The sequence below is a fragment of the Procambarus clarkii genome, chromosome 2 (genome assembly GCF_040958095.1).
Source record: "Procambarus clarkii isolate CNS0578487 chromosome 2, FALCON_Pclarkii_2.0, whole genome shotgun sequence".
NCBI lineage: Eukaryota > Metazoa > Arthropoda > Malacostraca > Decapoda > Cambaridae > Procambarus > Procambarus clarkii.
In genome coordinates, this window is record NC_091151.1 from 47,841,666 (window position 1) to 47,865,220 (window position 23,555).

Here is a 23,555-nt window from a genome sequence, read left to right on the forward strand (position 1 = left end):
TGAGTACACACACACACACACACACACACACACACACACACACACACACACACACACACTTGTGCTACTAAGTGGCTCCCAGAACTGAAGGGCAAGAGCTACGAGGAGAGGTTAGAAGCATTAAATATGCCAAAACTAGAAGACAGAAGAAAAAGAGGTGATATGATCACTACATACAAAATAGTAACAGGAATTGATAAAATCGACAGGGAAGACTTCCCGAGACCTGGAATTTCAAGAACAAGAGGTCATAGATTTAAACTAGCTAAACACAGATGCCGAAGAAATATAAGAAAATTCACCTTCGCAAATAGAGTGGTAGACGGTTGGAACAAGTTAAGTGAGAAGGTGGTGGAGGCCAAGACCGTCAGTAGTTTCAAAGCGTTATATGACAAAGAGTGCTGGGAAGACGGGACACCACGAGCGTAGCTCTCATATTGTAACTACACTTAGGTAATTACACACACACACACACACAAAATGGAAATTATTTATTAATTAATAATCAACTCCGGAACACATGACAATATCAAAATACTAAAGCCACTCCTAATATTTCATTTTCTTTCATAAACATTTTTATTGAATAGTGTAAATGTTTCTAGTCTTCAGAATATCTTATTGAGAAACTGTTAACAGTGCCATCAAGACAAGATTAGTTTACCAGAATGTAAATAGTAACATACCGAGAAATCGGCAGATACATCTAGCTGTGGAGATGAAGGCAGCAAGATGGGAGAGGAGGGTCGGGGGAGCACACTAGTTTCCGACTTGCTGGTAAAATATCAATATTTGACAACACAGGAGCAGCAGACGACGCTGACAGGAGGTGGAGGTATTACTCTCTTCTCTCAAGTTTTTCTTCTACCCTCGGAGGACTGTGACAGCCGCGGGGGTGGAGGGCAGCAGTGTTGGTGTGTGTGTGTGTGTGAGGGCAGGGAGGGAGGAATTTGGTTGGTGCGTCTTTGTGTGTGTGTGTGTGTGACACAGCGTGACTTGTGGAATTATGTCACTCTTGTGTCAGACAATATAATAATTCCCGTTGTCGGGGACAGGAAGCCTATATATATATGACTGGCACTGACTGTCATGCTCCCTCTATGACACACCTGGACTACACAAGCTCGCAGAAGGAAAGTAAAAGTTGTGTGAATTACAAACATAGTGAGAGAAACGTTTACCAGAATTTACCTGAGAGCCTCTATCTCTCAAGTGGCCTCGACGAGGACAGGAAGCTAGTGGCTTGTCAAAGATCCTCCCATATATCCTGATGAATTTATCGAGCTGGATTTTGAAATCCATCAGTATTTTAGCATTTTAGGGCTTCAGTGAGAAAGTGGGGAGTTTTTTTTATCGAGGGGTGTCAGTATGACCAAGTGCATGATGCAGGCTGTCAAAATGGGCCCAAAACTGGTATAAAGCACCTAGCATCAAGTGCTACAGCTGACAAGTTTCTCTCTTCAGTTATCTTTAGCTATTGATGAAACAGAAAAGCACTTCTCATTCTCACGTGTATTCTATATTAAATTGCTAAATTGTCATACCAGTTCTGACTCCAAGCACTTTCTAAAGGACTGCAGCTGAACTTTGAGATAAAACGCAAGAAGTATATACATCGAGTGTTCATGGAAAACCCTTGCACAGAGATTCCTAAATTGTCAGAGCAGTCTTGCAAATGTCATATAAGGTTTTATAGTGCATAATTTAACCAATTTAAAAGAAACAAAGAAGCACTGAAAGTAAGTGATATTCTGGTAACTAAATGATATATCAATCACTCTTCATAAAACATTTCCATAGAGCTTTACCCTAAATAAACTGATGATATTTGCTGTTCCAACTTTCCTTATGATTTGTACAAGTTGTTGTGAGTAAAGTTTCTAAGTCTAATGTATTGTAATACCATTAAAATTTATTAAGTTGATTCACATGATGTAAACCCATTTGTAAGTTTTAAGATACACCAAAAATGCTGTCTAGTTTGTGGCTTTATAAAACATAGTATAATGCTGTACCATAAATGTAAATATTATAGCATATCCAATGTATATTTATTGTATGAATAATTACAGTATTATTATTTATTATATTTATTTATAAAGAAAAAATATGTACAGTACTGGCTGTATTACATTTATTGCTCATAGTATGGCATTGTTATCCTACTATTATTAAGGATTACTGTACGGGTACTTGATAAAACTTAGTTTGGAACACATAATAGTGTGATATGGTGGCATTTTGCAGGGGAAAAAATTCACCTGTCCAAGCTTTGGTGAAGCCAAGATTGCCATCAGGTAAGTGAGCAGTTCCCAAGGCGCAGTGGTAAAACACTTGCCTGGTGCTTCGAGAATGATTTGGCCTGGGTTCATATCCTGGCCGGAGAAGATTGACTAGACGCCAATCCTTAACAGTAGCCTCTTCACCCAGCAGTGAATGAGTACCTGGTTGTTATACAATTTGGCAGGTCGTATTCCAGGGAAAATTAGGATTAAGGACCTGCCCGAAATGCTATGCATGCTAGTGGCTTTACAAGAATGTAAGAGCTCTTGTATATAAAAAAAAAAAAGTGGGACCAGACTGCTGTAGCTTCGAGGCCAATCTACCTATTAAGCTAGTTCCTTATTGCCTCGGGTCTGTGTGAGGTTTTCTTTACATTGCTTTATGCCTAGGCAAGTTTAACATTGTGTTAGCCCTTGTGTGAGATAGTTTTGACATACTAAAGAGTTTACACTACTGCTGATGTAGACAAAAACTAAATTGGTTTGATGGGCTGTATGGGCCAAATTTTATTTTACTGGTGGGTATTGCATGTAAGGGAGGTAGGATGTGGGCAGAGAGGTGGTTTTCGGAGATACTGAAACATTTGGTGAAATGTGTGGCCTGTGGGGAAGGGTGTGGCCTTCATAGAAGAGGAGGGGTGTGGCACTAGGGGAGGGGGTGTGGCACTAGGGGAGGGGGTGTGGCATTAGGGGAGGGGGTGTGGCACCAGGGGAGAGGGTGTGGCACAAGAGGAGGTGGTTTGGCATTAGGGGAGGAGGTGTGGCATTAGGGGAGGGGGCATGGCATTAGGGGAGGGGGCGTGGCACTAGGGGAGAGGGTGTGGCACAAGGGGAAAGAGGTTTGGCACTGAGGGGAGGGGTTGTGGCACTAGGGGAGGGGTTGTGGCACTAGGGGAGGGGGTGTGGCACAAGGGGAGGGGGGTGTGGTATGAGGGGAGGGGTGTGGCACAAGGGGAGGGGGGTGTGGCACTAGGGGAGGGGGGTGCGGCACAAGGAGAGGGGGTGTGGCATGAGGGGAGGGGGAGGTGTGGCATGGAAAGAAGGGTGTGTGTGGTGTTAGTGTGGATTTTGTGGGTAATGTAAGGCATGTGGGGAGTACTGTGGGAGGAAATTATTAATAGGAGGGTCATATGGGTAATATGGGTCATATAGGTTTGAGGTGTGAATTGTGGGGAGGTGTTTGGCATATGAGAAGGAGCATTTAAAAGACAATAATGTGTGTGTATAACAGCTTGTTTTATAAAATACAGTAATGTACAGTACTGTATATTCTTATCACATAGCATGATGCTGTGTGATGATGCTGCATGTTAGTAAAGTAACTTAAGAAGATTGTAATGTATAACATCTCTTATAAATCACATGGTACAATGTTTAACATCCATATTTTATTGAAAATGAAGCAACGTGATATTCAGTACCTGTACTTTATATGGCATTTCTGTTTTTGTTTTTCAGGTGACCTCCCAGACTGGCAGTGGAGCATGTAGGGTAGCTACAGTGTAGAGCAGTGTGGCACATGAGCCCACTTGGCATGGGAGAATGTGACAGCTAACTGCAAACTCTAGAATCTCAAGAGATAAGGCTGTGATAATAAAGGATCTGAAGATAATATAGAAATAGGAGATATAGTTAATCTTCACTTTTGTTGACAACTTTTCACAGTACTGTAGTTGTATTTAAAAAGTTCCTTAGAAAAAGGCATAATAGCTAGAAAACAGATTGCTCATACATTATTTATTTATTTATTTATTTATTACTGAAATCTATATCAGTGCTGCTCAAAATACACTTACAAATTATAAATATATATATATATATATAGAGAGAGAGAGAGAGCAGTTAATCAGAATTCCCATTAATAAGGTAGAGGATAGAGATTTTTAACTGCAATAGGCACTACCAATTATTAAGCATAAACTAACATCAATCTTCATCGTTGTCAAACAATATTTTAAGTAATTTTACTGTATGGTTGATTTGGGTACTTATATTTTAAATCATTAAGTCTACAAAGAGACATTTATAGCTCTCGACTAGTTAGGAAGCCAGAATTCTCCGTGGAAGAAAATTCCGCCCTCACCGTAGCCGCCACAGAGCAAAGATGGCGGCAGTTGAGGGTCAGGCCACCCAGCTGGATTTCCATCAAGCTATGGAAGATTTCAAAACCATGTTCCCAGATGTTGATGCTGATGTTATTGAGGTTAGCATATATTTTTACTCCTGTTGTAAATATACATTGGAAAAATATATTGTTTAGAAAGGCGGGGTCCAAGAGCTAATAGCTCAATTCTGCAGATACACATAGTAAATACATTGTTAAATGAAAATATCTCAAAGGCTGTTTACAATCAGACAATTTGTTCACAAATACTTTAATAGAATGTTACCTTTACGCAAGATGGGGGAGGTCTTTCAATGTATGTTGGGTAGAGTGAGAACAGAAACTTTGTGTTGTATCAGGTTTGCTGCTGAGAAGGGAAGTAGTGAACACATTAAGCATTGGAATTATGGATGCAGCCTTCATGTTAATATTTTATCCACTAAGTTGATTGCACAGTGCTAAGTGTAGCACTGTGCAGTCAAGTCAAAAAATTATTGGCTGGTTTGAAGAATACAGTATCCAACAATCATTGGCATGTTTAAAAGAACCATAAAAACAAAATATAAATCATTATTAAATTTTGAGTAATTGTATCAGTTTACATAACCATTCAATGACCCAAACATCATAATATAACATACAAAAGAACAAAGGCAATAATGTTTTAATTACAGTATTATTTAATGTAGTTTCTAAGGTAACTTTCAATAAGGCTCTTTGCTCATTGGTTTTTATTTACCAAAAGAGTTCTTCAATCTGCTAAATTTAAACAACCTTCAAAAGTACTGTATTGTGTTTTGCCAATGATTCCTTATGCTTGGATTTTTTTATTGTGGCACTTTATTAAAGGCTTTAGATACAGAGCACATTAAATGAAAACCCTAGTGTGTGAAGTTGACTGATATCTGATAAAAGGTGAGGAAGTAAGGGAAGATATGTTTTATATAAAATCCTTGATGTGATTCCTTGACGAAATTTTACTGTACTGTATATGGCAGCATGTTTGATAATTTCTTGCTTTGGAATTCTATTGAGGAGCTATTAAATATGCAATTGATTAATTACAATAGTAGCTTTGTTCTACACTATCATTAATTTTTAAGATTAGGATGACATCAGAAGGTTTTCAGCCCTGGTAGCAGCACTTGAAACAACTCAGTCCACCTCACCAAACCTTCGTACATTATTCTGTGTAAGTAAACTGTGGGTATAGGGAAGGTCGGGAATGAAGGAGGGACCACTGGCAACCTTGTTAATGTGCTCAGAAAAGTCCATTTTATATGCTGTACAGTACTGCGCACTCTAATTAAAGCCTATTTTTCTGAGCCATCCCACAAGGTTTCTCGTTGAGAGAAGCCTAAACCTGGGAAGGAAACAAAAAATTATATTCGAGAGAATGGTGAGACAAATCTGGGTCATAGAACAGTGTCTGATTGGAGATTAATGCTAATGTCATTGCATGGTATGGGCCCTAATATAGCACTACTACTGTTCTTCAAAATCAGCCTTGGCTGACTGATTTTTTCCTTCCATTGACAGCAAACGAGTCTATTCAGAAATGAGCTTCACATTTTGACATGAATCCTATTTTTTTAATACTCAGTGTCTCAAGTTATGTGAGTGAGCATTTCTATTTTTCAGTACATTACTGGTAATGGGTATGTTAGCTGTTAGCTCTGTATCTCTTTCTACTGTGGATCTTGGAAGCTTTGCTACCCCCCATTTAACTCTCCTCTGATGGGGTGGCCTTGACAGGTAAACCTTGAGGCTTCCCCTTTCTATGATTAACATATTCTTTTAGCCAGTTCTGCTCTTTTCTATTCTATAAGGACCTTCCTCTTCATCAGGCAGTGTTACGAGCTAACCAAGGAGCTGTTCATGAGACCATTGACCAGCTGTTGACAATGACTACAGACACTGAAGGTCAGAGTGAAGGTGTTGGCAATCAGCTAGTGCCACATGGAGGAAGTGGAGGGGGAGGTGCCAGCAGTGAACTGCCACCATCATATGCCCTCTCTGCGACGCCACCTCCAAGTTATCACCAAGCTGTTCCTTCGCCACATCGTTCTCCACTGTTAGTCCCTAGCAATCTGACTGCATATATATGTTGTAAAAACATTGTGTATTTTTTTAAGCTTATTGAGCAGATGACACATGAACTTCACTTTGACAGTTTTGACCAGTTAATTACGTACAGTACTCTGAATTGTAAACTCAAAATGATTTTTCATTTTCAGATTGAACAGTCATAAAAATTATCTTGTAAATTTATGCTTAGTTCATGCAACAAGTTCATAATGTTTGATTACTTGACTCACAGTGTTTACCAACATTCTGTATGTATGTATGTTAGTTTAATCCATGGGACAGTCAGAATACCATCAATAAAAAATCTTGTTTTCATGTCTTCTGTTTTAGTCCATGTTCAGGGGCCAAAAAAAGTAAAGTTTCCAGTGTTTCCAGATGCAAAGTTTCACATCTTCCATATTATATTCCTCTAATATCCCAATGACACACTATTCCAAATGACTCTACTCACATTTTCCTTCTGTGGTGCAGTGTTCATGCACTCCCTTAATCAGCTTCTAACTATCATGATGCTGGTTGCCTTCCAGTACTCTGTTGTACCTCATTTTTGTGCTGCAGCTTTGCAATTCTAATTGTCTTTTATCATCCACATATGTAAAAGCTACTGCAGAATATGTCTCCTGACACAGACTGTGACCCCACATTTATTTGGTTTTCTCTGTCCTCCCCATCAGCCCTTTCCTAATACCTTTTACTTCTTATTTATTGTTGATGCATGCTTTTCTAAAACTAGTTAACTTCATTAGCTTAAATTCAGTGACTTTTCTTATTTTCATGATCATATAGTACCTTGGACATTGTGTTATAATAATAACTTACTTTAAATGTGTAATAAAATGATATTAATTCAGAAATGGTTGCTGTGCTATCCTAGATGGAAAACTAGTAGATTTCTTGGAGGGGACTGTATGTGTGCATATTTGTTGGTGGATAAAATTACTGACTGCCTTTGGGGGTATATTAATACAGTAATTCATTTTGTCAGGGACAAGAATTCTGTGTATTTATAAACTTTAGACTTACTGTATATTGAAGTCCCACAAGGTTGAACTACTGACCCTCCCAGGATGCAACCCACAACAGTTGCCTAACTCTCGGGTACCTATTTACTGCTAGGTTAACAGATGCATTTGATGAAAGGAAAAGTGTCCAACCATTTCTGTCAGGCCTGTGAATTGAACTCAGGACCCCCAATTGTAAGGCGAGAATGAAACCAACTTTACTTCGAGACATTAATACTGCACTGTACTGTCGTAAAAATGTTGCTGGGTCACACTGAGAATGAGAAAACCATGTTAGAAAACCATTTTGAGAAATATCTTCAGAAAAGGAAAAACATGAATGTATGTGCATTGACTCGAGTTGAAGATGATATTCTATAGGGAAAGTTGGAAGCTGGGGACTTTATAATAGCCCCAGAGTTATACTAACTCAGAGTTAGTATAAATGGAGTTAAGTTAGTGGGAAAATAATGTAAGTGGAGTGCCTCAAGGCTCTGTCCTGGGCCCTCTGTTATTCATAATGTACCGTATATACTGTAAATAATTTAGATTCTGGTTTTAGCAGCAATGTTTACAAATTTACTGATACAAAAATTGGAAGAGAAATAAACACGGAAAAAGGCACGCTATCACTTTATGACGATCTAAATAGGGTTTTGAAATGCTCAAAAGATTGGCAGATGCAGTTTAATGCTGACAATTGTAAGGTTTTGAGGTTAGGTAATGATGATGGAGTTAGAAGATACTGTACGAGCTAGATGGTGTTGAGATTGCAAAGTCAGAATGCGAAAGGGATCTTGGAGTTATGGTTGGTAAGAATTTAAAACTAAAAAATCAATGCATAGATGTTTGTAATAAGGCAAACTAGGACACTGAGATTTATTTCTCGAAGTGTTAGTAATAAAACACTTGGTGTTATTCTTAAGCTATAGCTTGCTCTTCTTAGGTACAATTTAGATTATGCAGTTCAGTTTTGGTCGCCATACAATAGAATGGAAATAAATTCACTAAAACGTTGGATGACGAAGTTAATCCCGCAAATTAGAAACCTGTCATATGAAGAAAGAGTGACAGCTTAATTTACATTTCTAGAAAGTGAAGAATTAGGGGTAACATGATAGAGGTGTACAAGTGGATGAATGAGCATAACAAAGGGGGATATTAATAAGGAATTAAAAGTACAGCATCACCACAAAATAGAACACAAAACAATGGATATAAATTGGATGAATTTAGATTTAGGAAAGACCTGGGGGTAAATACTGGTTCGGTAACAGGGTTGTTGATTTGTGGAACCAGTTACCTGCGTAACATAATAGAAGTAGGATCCCTTGATTGTTTCAAGCATAGGTTAAACATATATATATGAATGAGTATGGGTGGATAGAAATAGGAGCTGCCTTGTATGGGCCAGTGGGCCTTCTGCAGTTACCTTCATTCTTGTGTTCTAATAGGCATTGTAACAATTTGTTAATGACAGTGCAGCATAACTGACTGGGGCACCAAGTGCTGGGGGGTACAGATGTCTAACAACATCAAAGGCTGGGGATGCTGCCTGCTGGAGGATGTGCCAGTGTTTTGAGATACTGAGATCTGGGGATATAATTGGCTGTGGTCAGTCACTGTTTGTGGTTGATGTACACAGATGGCATGGACCCCAACACCTAGGCATAGCAATAGCTGGAGCTCTGGAGGTGTCAGTTAGTGCATACCAACTGTTTTACACATTATGACAGACATCCATAATGTCTTGGTATCATCTTCATTAACTGATTCTGAAAGGTTTTGTAAATTTTTGGGATGTGTTATTGACATTCTTGTTGACTTTTTAACAGCATAAATATAAACAGTGGTTTCAAGAATTAAGATAATTATTATAGACTGTGATGAATGAGCAGTTGTATACAACGCTCCAATATAATTATATTAATCAAATTAAATCTATGACTTTCTGCTTCGCTCATTCCTTGCAGTCCCCTTAGCTAGATTATATCTATTGTTTATCAGTCAGCTGTACTGTACTACAGTCTCTTGTCATGCAATTCTTCAATTAGATCAGGTCTATTTGTATCTCTTAATGCTTTGACCTCTCTAGGAACTTTCTTTGGAGAAGTTCAATATGAGAGATACCGTCAGGCATACCTGTCTTAACATACCAATCTAGCTTTTTTTTTTTACACTACAGTATTGGATAATGGTCTTCCTGCTTATCAGGGAGTGTTATGGCCTAACCAAATGGAAAGCAAAATAATAGCATACTTAGTCATAACAAGAAACAGATTAATGTACACCACATGCCAGGTTTTCTGCACCATTTTGTTATCATGGTATGTAATACAGTTCTTACTATAGAGCATCGTTGTTGCCCTCCTCATCGTCCTCATCCTAATTGTTGTCCTTATCATCAACATTATTATAATTTCCTACATTTATAGTGTGGGAGACATTCAACTGTATTCAGGAAGACCAAAGGTATTCATTCTGAATGTATTAGAGAAAAATGAATGTTAATACAGATCAATTTTTTCAGTCTTATTCACATATACATGAATGGTATTTCAGGTTGTATTTTTCTTCCTTTAGTCGTGGCGTGCTAGCCCAGTCGGAGGAATGTTTATCACTTCGAGCACAGAGGAACTGGAATCCTCCAATGCTGCTTCCTTTACCAGCTGACTTCCTAAGACTCACGCCCCCTCCCCACCAGGTATGTAGATACAAGTTAATGACACTGGCCTTAAATATGTCATACTTATTGGACAAGTAAAATGTAAGTGGAAATTCTCTTGTATAGCTAATCATTGGTTTGATGAATTGTGATGAATACCTCAAAGACATCCATAAAACTATTAGGCCTCTGGACTTGTACAGGCCTATTGAACATCAGGACCAGAGTCTGGTGTGCTCATAGAGGCAAAGTCAGTATGGGATCTGTGATCAGTCTTCTGAGTAAAAAAAAAAAAAAAAAAAAAGACTCATTCCCTTAATGAGGGAGTGAGTCGACCAGTGAGGGTGAGTCGACCAGTGAGGAAGTGAGTCAACCAGTGAGGGAGTGAGTCGACCAGTGAGGGAGTGAGTCGACCAGTGAAAAGCACGAGCCTCTGGAGAGGAAAACATTATTGGAAAACACGTGCCTTTGGAATGGAGAGCACGAACCTTGGGAGTGGAGGCATGAGCCCTCGAAGTGGAGGCACGAGCCCTGGGAGTGGAGGCACGAGCCCTGGGAGTGGAGGCACGAGCCCTGGGAGTGGAGGCACGAGCCCTGGGAGTGGAGGCACGAGCCCTGGGAGTGGAGGCACGAGCCCTGGGAGTGGAGGCACGAGCCCTGGGAGTGGAGGCACGAGCCCTGGGAGTGGAGGCACGAGCCCTGGGAGTGGAGGCACGAGCCCTGGGAGTGGAGGCACGAGCCCTGGGAGTGGAGGCACGAGCCCTGGGAGTGGAGGCACGAGCCTTGGGAGTGGAGGCACGAGCCTTGGGAGTGGAGGCACGAGCCTTGGGAGTGGAGGCACGAGCCCTGGGAGTGGAGGCACGAGCCCTGGGAGTAGTTTACAATTGCCGTATATAATAGATCTTATAAATAATTTATTGTTTTATATTGCACCGCCGGGTGATGGAGCTCTGATCAAATATATATACTGTCAGCATAATTACATTCTCACACTAAATTTAAACCATATTAAGTGCTTGAATTAAGATCCTGGAATTCGGTGACGACATTACTATCACAATGCTAAAAAATGCAAAATAAAAGCTTCATCGAAAATGATGAATTATCTGAAATCTATACTAATATTGAGAATAACCGTATAGTGTATATATACGGTTATATACAGAATAACTATACTGTATATAGAATAACCGTGGAGGTTATACTGTATACAGTATACCTGTGACGCGAACTTGGTGCGTGGTGAACCATTATAAAACAAAATCAACTAAATTAAGGATCCTGTAGCCTAATGGTCTACGTCGTCGGCTCACAGGCTCGATCCCCGAGCAGGACCGAGACGGTTGGAGAGGTTTCCTTTCACTTAGTCTATTCACATTAGTCACTTAAGTCATGTTTCTATTCACCTAAGAGCAGTAAATAGGTAACGAGGAGTTAGGTAACTGTTGTCGGCTTGCATTATGGGGAAGATCACTAGTTGACCTAGGGGGTCCTCAGGAAGCCTAAGTTGTGGCTTCCTGTCCCCTGACAAGAGGAAACCAAGTTCCCGTCAACTTGTTTAGTGATGGTTTCCGCGCGGTTTCCCGCCAAGTTCCATATTTGTTTACCTTTACATTTGGTCATCGCCGAAGGTGATATCAATCCTTATATAGAAATATTTCACATATGAATATGTATTTTGTCATATTGAATGGTGAAGATAGGTTAGTGGATTTGAAATTGAAATAAGTTTATTGAGGTAAAATACACACAAAGGGATGAGGTAGCTCAAGCTATTCTCACCCCGTTCAGTACATCGTGTTAATACATACATATACACACATCACAAACAATAAACATATTACCCAACATTCTGAGAGATAAACATATACATTTCCTGGTTAGTGGATAGGTTAGTGATGTAGAGAAGTGGCATGAAGAGTGGGAGTGGCCCCGGGGGGGAATATGGAAGGATAACGCGTGCTGGCAACCGAGGCGCGACCCGATCTAGCAGTGTTCCCGAGTCCAACTTCACCACCACACGTGCGGGTGCCAGTAGTGGCCGGAGCATTACCGCGAGAAGCTGTAGGTTCCCTGCGTCCAGTTAGTCTCCTCCCCTCCGAGTTGGTGATCGGAATCTTCGCAAAACTACGCATTCGGCGAGACGCACCGCATGTTGCTTGTGCTGCGTACAGTAATTGTCGTTGTGTATATTGTCAAGATGTATGGGCATTAGTACCTCAAGTAACGAAGATGTGTACAGACGAGCACAGACTATTTAGCATGGGTGCAGCAGGCAAGCTGTCATGGGAACACAGTTGGAAACGCGAGTACATGAATGTGCCAGGCATTAAAATGGTTTTTTTAAGTGTCAAGTAGTGAATCAATAGAATGCACTATTAAGGAGTGAAGTGGAGGCAGACACCATGCACAGCTTCATATGTAGATATATGACAGATCATAAATTGTTCGGGAACCTAAACGCCAGTCGAGTGACAGTTAACGGGACACAGGAGCTCAAGCTCAACTCCCGCACTCACAACTAGGTAAGTACTGGTGATTGATTGATGAAGATTAAGCCATCCAAAAGGTGGCACAGGCATGAATAGCCCATAAGTGGTGGCCCTTTTGAGCCATTACCAGTATCAATAGATGATACTGGAGATCTGTGGAGGTGCGGCTGCACCCTGCGTGACGGGAGATGTCTCCCGAAAATGTGTCAAGTACCGGTGTGTGAGCCTCCACAGATCTCCAGTATCAGCTCTTGATACTGGTAATGGCTCAAAAGGGCCACCACTTACGGGCTATTCATGCCCGTGCCACCTTTTGGGTGGCTTAATCTTCATCATCGGTGTGTGAGTAAGACTATTAAGAGTGTTCTTAAAAGGGAGTAAGTACTCTGCTGATAAATTGTGAAGTAAGAATTGTTTGAGAGTACTTTATGAGTGTGTTCAAGTGTGTACTCTTGTTATTGTCCATACAGAAGAGTCGGTGTAAGGGGAGTACACACACAATTATTACATTACATTAATTACATTGTATTTCTTATTAACCTTTTTTCTCTTGTTTAACATTATGAATTGAAGGGACTTTTTGGCTTATATTTTGTACATTTGTTAGTGGGTAATTTATCAGTTATTAATATTGTTCGCGGTTTTGTTATATTCGAAGAATAAGATAAGAGTATAGAAGAGGTATGACTATCATCCGTAATTAAGGACAGCCGTAAAACGTATGATCTATACAGCTTAATGTTTCGTCCATCCTAATGAGAGGAAATAGTTTCGTTGTTCAACAGAAAATTCGTATTTGTTGTTCTTGTTTCACGATATATAAATGCCTGAGAAGCTTCCACTGAAGGCGAGTAGTCACAATAACATGACTAAAGAATGTTGACCAGACCACACACACTAGAAGGTGAAGGGACGACGACGTTTCGACTTGAGAGTGGTCCAGGACGGACCGAAACGTCGTCGTCGTCCCTTCACATTCTAGTGTGTGGTCTGCTCAACTTCCACTGAAGGTTGGGTGTGTTTGCATTGAACTGGCTCTTGTTGTTGTGCTTACTTATTACTGATTATCGATGCGTGCTCAAGCATCGGGTTTTCACTTCGTAATTTTCACTTGGTTAGTGTGTGTGTATGTGTACCTGGCGATCATGTATAAGCCATGATATGTGAGTGACGCAAGAGACGTCGAGGTGAGCAGTTGCAACACCTGCAGCCAGCCACCAATCAATGTTGCGATAAAAGCACAGACTCGTCGCATGTTACCTTGCATGTGCCCCTGTACTAGTTTTTGTGGGAGTATCTGGCTGTGTAGGTGCACACACACACAAACATACATTGCTTGAGAAGCTGGGCACACACGCGGACGAGGCTGTGGTCCGCATTAAGCTGCATGTTGGTCCTGGGAGGTTGCCCGCGGCGGTGCGCTTGGCCCCCCACACAAGGGTCGCTCACGCCGTCAGCCTCCTGGACCTCTCAAATTGTAGTACGTTTATACGATATCCAGACAATTAAGTATAGAATAATCCATAATTGTACTGATAACCTTTGATCAGGCTTAATGCTGACGAAAATATATACTAGTTAGCGGTGGAATTTGGCATTGTAAAGGAGCTTTAATTAAAGCACCATCTTTGGATGAGTGTCCAATAAGGCATTCTTCGGTCAACACCGGATTCCCTACTGTGGTTCTTACCATCTTCTGGAGGTTATCTTGAGATGATAACCTCAAGATGATGATTGATGATTGAGATCTTCGGGGCTTAGCGTCCCCGCGGCCCGGTCCTCGACCAGGCCTCCTTTTTGTTGCACATTCCCAGGAAGCAGCCCGTAGCAGCTGTCTAACACCCAGGTACCTATTTACTACTAGGTAACAGGGGCATCAGGGTGAAAGAAACTTTTTGCCCATTTGTCTCCGCCTCCACCGGGGATCGAACCCGGAACCTCATGGCTACGAATCCGAAGCGCTGTCCACCCAGCTGTCAGGCGCCCCCCTTACCATATTCATAGCATTATGAACTATTTTAGAATGCAAATATAAAAAAGATTAATCCACACACAATGAAATCACTTGAACATCATGTATCAATGATAAAATCAGTAGGAGCCATGAAGAGGATTCGAACCCCACTCACTTGGTGCTCCCAAGCAAACGCTCTACACCACGACATAATGAAAACAATGCAACCTGGGGTTCCACTGAATCCTCTAGGCTTCCAACTGAGGCCCAGTCAGGGTTTCACGCATCGCCCCGGCCCAACCATTTCCCTTTCACTCTGGCTTTTAATTACAACTACTGGATCACAAGTCAGAGTGCATTTGAGTACTGGGGCGTTTACTTGCGAGTACCAAGTGAGCGAGTTCGAATCCTCATGGCTTCGACTGATTTTATCATTGATACAGCACGTTAATATATCATTGTGCATGAATTAATATTTTTATATTAGCTGTATTTGCATTCTTAAATATTTCATAATGGTGTCAATATGGCAAGAAATATCGACATTGGGGAACCAAAATACCTTCCGTCATTTGTAGGCTTTTTAAATATTTTCTTGGCTTCTCGGTAGCCACTAGGCTAGGAGGAGCCTAGCCCTAACACGAGATACCGCATATCTTCCTTCTTAAGGCACAGTGTCATCCTTGTCTTATCTCGCCCTCCCCCAGAGTGCGTGTCCTAGTAAAAGGCTATTGTGTTGATTATTTTCTGAAGATCATTACGTTAATGTTATAAAGTGTAGGGCTGGGTCCCATACAGGGTTTATACAGTGTGTGTTCACATAGTTGTGTTTGCGGGGGTTGAGCTTTGCTCTGTCGGCCCGCCTCTCAACTGTCAATCAACTGCTTACTAACTACTTTTTTTTCACACCACACATACACACACACACCCCAGGAAGCAGCCCGTGACAGCTGACTAACTCCCAGGTACCTATTTACTGCTAGGTAACAGGGGCATTCAGGGTGAAAGAAATTTTGCCCATTTGTTTCTGCCTCGTGCGGGAATCGAACCCGCGCCACAGAATTACGAGTCCTGCGCGCTATCCACCAGGCTACGAGGCCCCCTGTGTGTGTACTCACCTAATTGTAATCACCTAATTGTGCTTGCGGGGGTTGAGCCTCTGGCTCTTTGGTCCCGCCTCTCAACCGTCAATCAACTGGTGTACAGATTCCTGAGCCTATTGGGCTCTATCATATCTACATTTGAAACTGTGTATGGAGTCAGCCTCCACCACATCACTTCCTAATGCATTCCATTTACTAACTACTCTGACACTGAAAAAGTTCTTTCTAACGTCTCTGTGGCTCATTTGGGTACTCAGCTTCCACCTGTGTCCCCTTGTTCGCGTCCCACCAGTGTTGAATAGTTCATCCTTGTTTACCCGGTCGATTCCCCTGAGGATTTTGTAGGATTGTGATCATGTCCCCCCTTACTCTTCTGTCTTCCAGTGTCGTAAGGTGCATTTCCCGCAGCCTTTCCTCATAACTCATGCCTCTTAGTTCTGGGACTAGTCTAGTAGCATACCTTTGGACTTTTTCCAGCTTCGTCTTGTGCTTGACAAAGGTACGGGCTCCATGCTGGGGCCGCATACTCCAGGATTGGTCTTACATATGTGGTGTACAAGATTCTGAATGATTCCTTACACAGGTTCCTGAACGCCGTTCTGATGTTAGCCAGCCTTCGCATATGCCGTAGACGTTATTCTCTTTATGTGGGCTTCAGGAGACAGGTTTGGTGTGATATCAACTCCTAGATCTTTCTCTCTGTCTGTTTCATTAAGTACTTCATCTCCTATTCTGTATCCTGTGTCTGGCCTCCTGTTTCCACTGCCTAGTTTCATTACTTTGCATTTACTCGGGTTGAACTTCAACAGCCATTTGTTGGACCATTCACTCAGTCTATCCAGGTCATCTTGTAGCCTCCTAACTATCATCCTCTGTTTCAATCCTCCTCATAATTTTTGCATCGTCGGCAAACATTGAGAGGAACGAATCTATACCCTCTGGGAGATCATTTACATATACCAGAAACAGTATAGGTCCAAGGACTGACCCCTGCGGGACTCCACTTGTGACGTCTCGTCAATCTGAGACCTCACCCCTCACACAGACTCGTTGTCTCCTGTTGCTTAGGTACTCCTCTATCCACCGGAGTACCTTCCCTCTCACTCCAGCCTGCATTTCCAACTTTCGCACTAGCCTCTTGTGTGGCACTGTATCAAAGGCTTTCTGACAATCCAAAAATATGCAGTCTGCCCACCCTTCTCTTTCTTGCCTTATTTTTGTTGCCTGGTCGTAGAATTCAAGTAACCCTGTGAGGCAGGACCTGCCATCCCTGAAACCATGTTGATGCTGTGTTACAAAGTTCCTTCGCTCCAGATGCTCCACTAGTTTTTTTCGTGTGTGTGTGTGTGTGTGTGTGTGTGTGTGTGTGTGTGTGTGTGTGTGTGTGTGTGTGTGTGTGTGTGTGTACTCACCTAGTTGTGCTTGCAGGGGTTGAGCTTTGCTCTTTCGGCCCGCCTCTCAACTGTCAATGTGTGTGTGTGTGTGGGGGGGGGGTGAGGATGTACGGCATTTTTTTTATTATTATTATTTTCTACTACAGACGTGGCCTGCGGCAGTGTGGTCGGGTGAGGCTGGCTGCGGTAAACTAGGCTATTGTAGACCATATTTTCGTTTCTGTAGTCCAAAAGTCTACCTAGCCCAAAGTTTTGAGTATAGGGTGGACCGAACCTGTGCTAGTGTAATGGTAGTCGAGGCAAGGATTAGCCACGTCAATCCGTCTTCCTCACTCTTCCTTCCAACTATTAAAAACAAGTTAATCAGTATATAGATAAATATACAGTATAGATATCTATATAGTATAGATATTTAGTTAATGGAATCAAGCCAGGTATAGCGATTGCCTGCAAGAATCCCGCCATTTCCCTAAAACGTTTTTTCGAGTCAGCTGATGAGCGGAACATTTGAAGATGATCATCAATCATCCCTCACTGTGGTCAGTGTATTAGTCTTGTTGTTGTTTAAGATTCAGCTACTGGTAACAAAACGTTCCAAGTAGCACGGGCTAAGGTGAGCCCGTAGTGGACTTTACCTGGCACAGGAGCGGGGCTGTAACTTGTTAGTCAGTCGTGTGCTGGTCTCGTGAGATAGCCTGACCCGATGAGGTCAGACCCACCTGACAGCTGAGTGGACAGCGCTTCTGATTCGTAGTCTTGAGGTTCTGGGTTCGATCCCCAGTGGAGGCGGAAACAATTGGGCAGAGTTTCTTTCACCCTGATGCCCCTGTTACCTAGCAGGAAATGGATACCTGGGAGTTAGACAGCTGCTACGGGCTGCTTCCTGGGGGTGTGTAACAAAAAGGAGGCCTGGTCGAGGACCGGGCCACGTGGACGCTAAGCCTCGAAATCATCTCAAGATAACCTCATTTCAAGATAACCAGGGTTCTGCTTTGCTATCCTTTATAATACTTATCTGGCTGTAACTGGTACCTCTCCCTGCCAATGCATTACTTACTGCAGGCAGCGGCAAGTTTCGCAACTCACACAATCCCTTCATAGTTTTGTTTACAGTATAAATATATATATATTTTTTTTTCTACCCACCATTTCATCATCTCTGAAGAAGGATAGAAGGATGTCGTCGTTGAGTCAGTGTGTCGCATATCAAGTCTTTGGTTTATACACAACCACGATGATAACTAGATTTTTGGTCAGATTAACGTTGCGAAACCTCACCATCCCTCCCCCCGTCCTCGTCCTAGTGTAAGACAACGCTACACATAATGATGCTGCTGCATTATGCCATCCAGCGAGTGTAATTACTGTGTAATAAGCCAGAGACAATGCAGGGGCTAGCGCCGTCGGACCATACTGCTGCTAGTCCTTCCTGCTGAGTACACACTCTTGAATTCTTTGGGGGTATACAGAGTCGGTGAGTGAATAAACTGACAGACATCAACGGAAAAGACATCTGCAGCCGAATAAATGCGTGTCAGATTTAGCTTGTAGAAAAAAAAAGAGTAGGTCCTCTTCATGACACAGTCCCCCATGTGTCATGGGTGATTCAACACACAAAAGAAAATGGGAAATCTCCATGGAAACAGCGCTGAACACTAAATGCGTTGAGGTCAAATAAACTTTCTAATGGCACACGTTAATGAAAACTAGTTTCTGAGTTTGTGATGCTTCCTCGAGGTTATATCTTACCTTCACCCATGCTAAACAGCGTTCCAGGTTTGGTGCGTTCTGTTGATAATTACTTCACTAACAAGGACGCAGATATAGAGGGTAGACTACCAAATACTCTGGGGAGGGGCTATGCAAAAGTGTGTACTTAACTAAAGATTTATAGGAAGCAAATTAGAACAAGATGTTGAATACATGACGTAAATGTTTAAAGGCAGAAGTACACAAGGTATCAAGGCAGGAAGACAGCCCACCACGGTACAGTTGGCCCACACAAGGCAGCTGAAGTCGAGAGGATGTTGTTGTTACAGATTTAGCTACTCAGAACGAAGTGTCCATGTAGCACGGGCTATGGTGAGCCCGTAATGTAAGTCGAGAGAAGGAAAATATGGAGAATATACTTGAGGACATGTGAGAAGAGAGGAGAGGAGGAGGACAAGGAAGGAGGATATACAAGGACAGCAGAGAAGTGCAGGAACGTTAGAGCCTCCGAAGATCCTCCAGTGATTCTAACACAACCAGACCACAAAATCACAATAAACGAGCAGTTTGTGAAGCTTGCCAGGAGTGGAGGGAACATTGATTAATTGGCAAGACATGCAAGGCTGCTGCAACTGACAGCATCTCACTATGGGCTTTATAAAAAGTGGCTGAGCAGCCCGTCCTCTTAAGGTTTCCCAACGTCAAGAAACTGTCGTACTTAAATGCCCTTATCCTAACCTACCAGAGGACCCAAAACAGAAAACGGGACAGTATTTTAATTTTGCTAGGCGCTACCATTTTCTAGTGCGACAATTTTTGGCCTTAGAGTCTACGTCAAAATGCGACCCGCTATTAGGAACCCGTCCTGACTGAGACCCTGAGCAAACCTTTTATAATGTTCAACTACATTACATAACATCTAAACTATTGGGACCGACTAAAGAGCCTAAATCTATATTCCCTTGAGCTCAGGCGGGAGAGATACATAATAATCTATACGTAGAAAATATTAGAGGGGCTGGTCCCAAACCTGCACACAGCAATAACACCACATGAGACCAGGAGGCATGGCAGGATGTGCAGAATACCCCTGTTGAAAAGCAGAGGTGCAACAGGTACTCTGAGATAGAACTCTATCAACATCAGAGGCCGGAGACTGTTCAACACGCTTCCACTACACATAAGGGACATGACTGGCAGACTCCTCACAGTGTTCAAGAGAGAACTATCAACATCAGAGGCCCGAGACTGTTCAACACGCTTCCACTACACATAAGGGACATAACTGGCCGACCCCTCACAGTGTTCAAGAGAGAATGGATAAGCACCTCCAAAGGATACCTGATCAACAAGGTTGTGACTCATACGTCAGGCTGCGAGCAGCCGCGTCCAACAGCCTGGTTGATCAGTCCAGCAACCAGGAGGCCTGGTCGAGGACCGGGCCGCAGGGACGCTAAGCCCCGGAAGCACCTCAAGGTAACCAATGGCGATGGGTTGTGTCATACAGATAGGAGACAATCAGCTACGGCTTAATGTCCTTAACAGTCATATCATGAAGTGATTAATGACGAAGACAATGATGGAAGGTATGGAGAAGAGTTACAGCTCCGCTCCTGTGCCAAGTAAGTCCACTACGGGCTCACCATAGTCCGTGCTACTTGCAACTTTTTGTTCCCCCAGTAGCTGAATCTTAAACAACAACAACATCATGGAGAATATTAATTTCACAATAAATCATTAACACGGGTTTAGAGGAGGAAAGTCATCTCTGATAAACCTATTGGAGCTCTTCTATAGAATGACTGAAATTGGATAAGAAAGGAATTAACATTCCGAGAGCGTTCTGTTATATCGTCAAAACTTCCTGACACAGCCTGACACAGCCTGACATCAGTGGCTGGTATTCACGCTGAAACAGGAAGAGTATAGAGAGAGGATCAACTCTGGCCTTCTCATCGACCACCTTTTATGTGTCAGTGTGGTCACCAGGTCTATCTCCTCAGTGTCATGCCTGGGAACACTGAGGCTAGTTTGTTGTTGTTCAGGCTTGGTATAGATCGGTGGGAGGAAGGAAGGAAAAGTGTGCTGAGGAAAGATTGGTGGGGAGGTCTTAGATAGTACTCACCTACTCAAAACTCGTAATCTTGGGGACCGGGATTCGATCCCCGGCGATGGCGAAAAACAAATGGGCAGAGTTTCTTTCACCCTGATACCCCTGTTACCTAGCAGTAAACAGGTACCTGGGAGTTAGACAGCTGGTACGGGCTGCTTTCTAGGAGTGTGTGTGTGTGGGGGGGGGGGAAGTTGATAGATTGACAGTTGAGAGGCGGGACCAAAGAGCCAAAGCTCAACCCCCGCAAGCACAACTAGGTCAATACACACAACACAAAATATAGGACTGGAATATGTAAACAAAACGGAGTATATAGTCAGTGATAAGCGATAAATCAAGTACCACTACAACCACCATTGTAACTTCGCCATGATACACCAACAAAGTCACTGTTATTGACTTAACAGTGGCCACCTAACCACCACCTTTAAAGAAAACACCACCACCACTGCACCAGCAATGCTCAGGCACACTCCCTGTACTCATTGTTGTGTCCTAGTATCATCATTGTGCCCTCTGTAGCCAACTCATTACTCACTCTGTGATGAGTACACCAGTCTGTACTCATCACAGTTCCTGAACACACACACACTCCTCTCCACCCATCACAGTACCGTGAATCAGTGCACCCCGGTAGGACGAGGATAGGTTCATTAAGCTGAGATATAGTAGAAGATAAGGACACAAGTGGAGGCTGGAAACATTGATGATGAAATGTAAGGAAAAAAAACTCGTATCTTGCACGGATGATCAACAAGAGGAATGCACTGAAAGAGGGGGTTGTGGAAGCCACCTCTATGCACAACTTTAAAGCCAGGTTCGACAAAGAATTCGAACATCAGTAAAGTTAAAACTTAAGGCAACAGGTACAACAAAGGCAGTAGGCGGGGCATAAAGAACTAAAAACTCAATTCCCCGGAGACAGTGTTAGGTAATCATTCATTAGAGCACCCATCCGTAGTAGAATGTAACCTCGTGAAATGTGTGTGTGTGTGTGTATGATACTCGGTGCTGTGTGGCAGTGAATACCAGCATCATCCTCGCTGTAGTAACACCTAATTGGGTTACTCAGATTGGTCAAAATTTCCTATTAATTTTGTCACTGAAGATAATAATTTGCAGATGAAGTGTCACAATAACGTGGCTGAAAAATGTTGACCAAACCACACACTAGAAATTGAAGAGACGACGACGTTTCAGTCCGTTCTGGACCATTATAAAGTCGATTGTGTGACATTGAAATAGCGAGGACATAGAAATTGAAGAGTTGACCAAAAGTCGTTGTTTTTTCAATTTCTAGTTTGTGGGTTGGTCAACAAGATAATAATTTCTCTCGTCCTCCCTCCCCACTTCTTCCTCTCGTCCTCCTTCAATTGTCTAGTCTTTCCTTCGTAGTCACATAAATATATACTCAGCACAGAATATTGTATGATATCAACTGTATGTTGACACTGGCACTAGCCATTCTTAATTCCCAGACTGTCATTGAATATTTATGTCTACGTAACTTGCACGGGAGGTTTGTTGTGTGTATGTGCTGTATATATGTGCTCTCTCGGTATTGTGGGTGTACAGTATTATCTGACATGACGTCCCCTCACTGGCGAGTGTTGAGAATATTGTGTTAGAACATGCCGGTGAGTATGGCGAGTGACCTGCATGTGTTACTTATCATTTCTGGTAAATATTTGTGTCTGTGTAGTGGGAGGCCAGCATTGACATAGTCTGGACAACACGGGCTTCTCGCTAAGTCACTTGATAAGAACGCACGCACGGGAGTTGTACTCCAAAGGGCCCAGGTTCGATTCCCGGCCGAGGCGGAAACAAATGGGTAGTGTTTCTTTCATTTAATGTCTCGTTTACCTAGCAGTAATAGGTACCTGGGAGTTAGCTGCGTCGGGCTGAATCCTGGGGAGAGTGTGTGTGTGTGTGTGTGTGTGTGTGTGTGTGTGTGTGTGTGTGTTGATTATGTGTGCCTGCAGGATAGAGCTGTTAGCTTTTGGACCCTGCCTTTCTAACCCTCGGTTATCTAATGTACTGACTCCCGACCATATTTTCTCTTATCATATCTACTCTCTCTCTCTCTCTCTCTCTCTCTCTCTCTCTCTCTCTCTCTCTCTCTCTCTCTCTCTCTCTCTCTCTCTCTCTCACGCACACACCACAGACGTGGCCACACACAAACAATGGTAACCAGCAAGTGAAGTGTGGAGTCCTAACCTGCCTCACTCCCCGGGGTTGAGACCAGAGGGAAGGGAATGCTGACTGAATCGATGTCGGTGTTGGAGTTCCGTGTGGCAGTCCCACTGTGAATTATTCATGTTGTATGGCCGTGAATGATTAATGTGGCGTAAAAGTATCATAGCGAGAACCGATAGGCTTGGTTGACCCTTGTTTGCCACTGCTGCAAGGAATGTAATTATTAGATTCCATCCCAGATGTGTCTTAAGCAAGCTCCCATCCCTCAGGACTATAGTTTAAACTTTCACTTCATTCTTCTTCATGGACGCTTACTGTCTCGTCGTTGGGGTGGAGGGGTCGTGGTTGCTGGGATAAACTGAAGGACAGACGGGTATCAACCAGGTATCAACCAAGTATCAACCAGGACAGTTGAGTGGGACTTCTACAACCTGGCCACAAGCCCGGTTGTAG

General features: G+C 42.6%; 1 protein-coding gene across 5 annotated transcripts in view; it reads left to right on the forward strand.

Moving 5' to 3' along the window:
• The first annotated feature begins 678 nt into the window (after positions 1 to 678).
• LOC123762301 (CUE domain-containing protein 1) overlaps positions 679 to 23,555 on the forward strand; it is a 46,332-nt gene continuing 23,455 nt past the window's right edge. The window contains exons 1-5 of one of the 5 annotated variants that reach the window (XM_069325485.1): positions 679 to 835; positions 3,741 to 4,485; positions 6,028 to 6,141; positions 6,234 to 6,460; positions 10,059 to 10,179. In XM_069325485.1, coding sequence (XP_069181586.1) covers positions 6,291 to 6,460; positions 10,059 to 10,179 — 291 coding nt within the window. In that variant the 5' untranslated portion in view covers positions 679 to 835; positions 3,741 to 4,485; positions 6,028 to 6,141; positions 6,234 to 6,290. Of the gene's footprint in view, positions 836 to 856; positions 915 to 2,275; positions 2,298 to 3,740; positions 4,486 to 6,027; positions 6,142 to 6,233; positions 6,461 to 10,058; positions 10,180 to 11,955; positions 12,205 to 23,555 lie in introns of those variants that run through there. The other 4 variants (XM_045748733.2, XM_069325472.1, XM_069325479.1 and 1 more) reach the window with 4 other exon arrangements.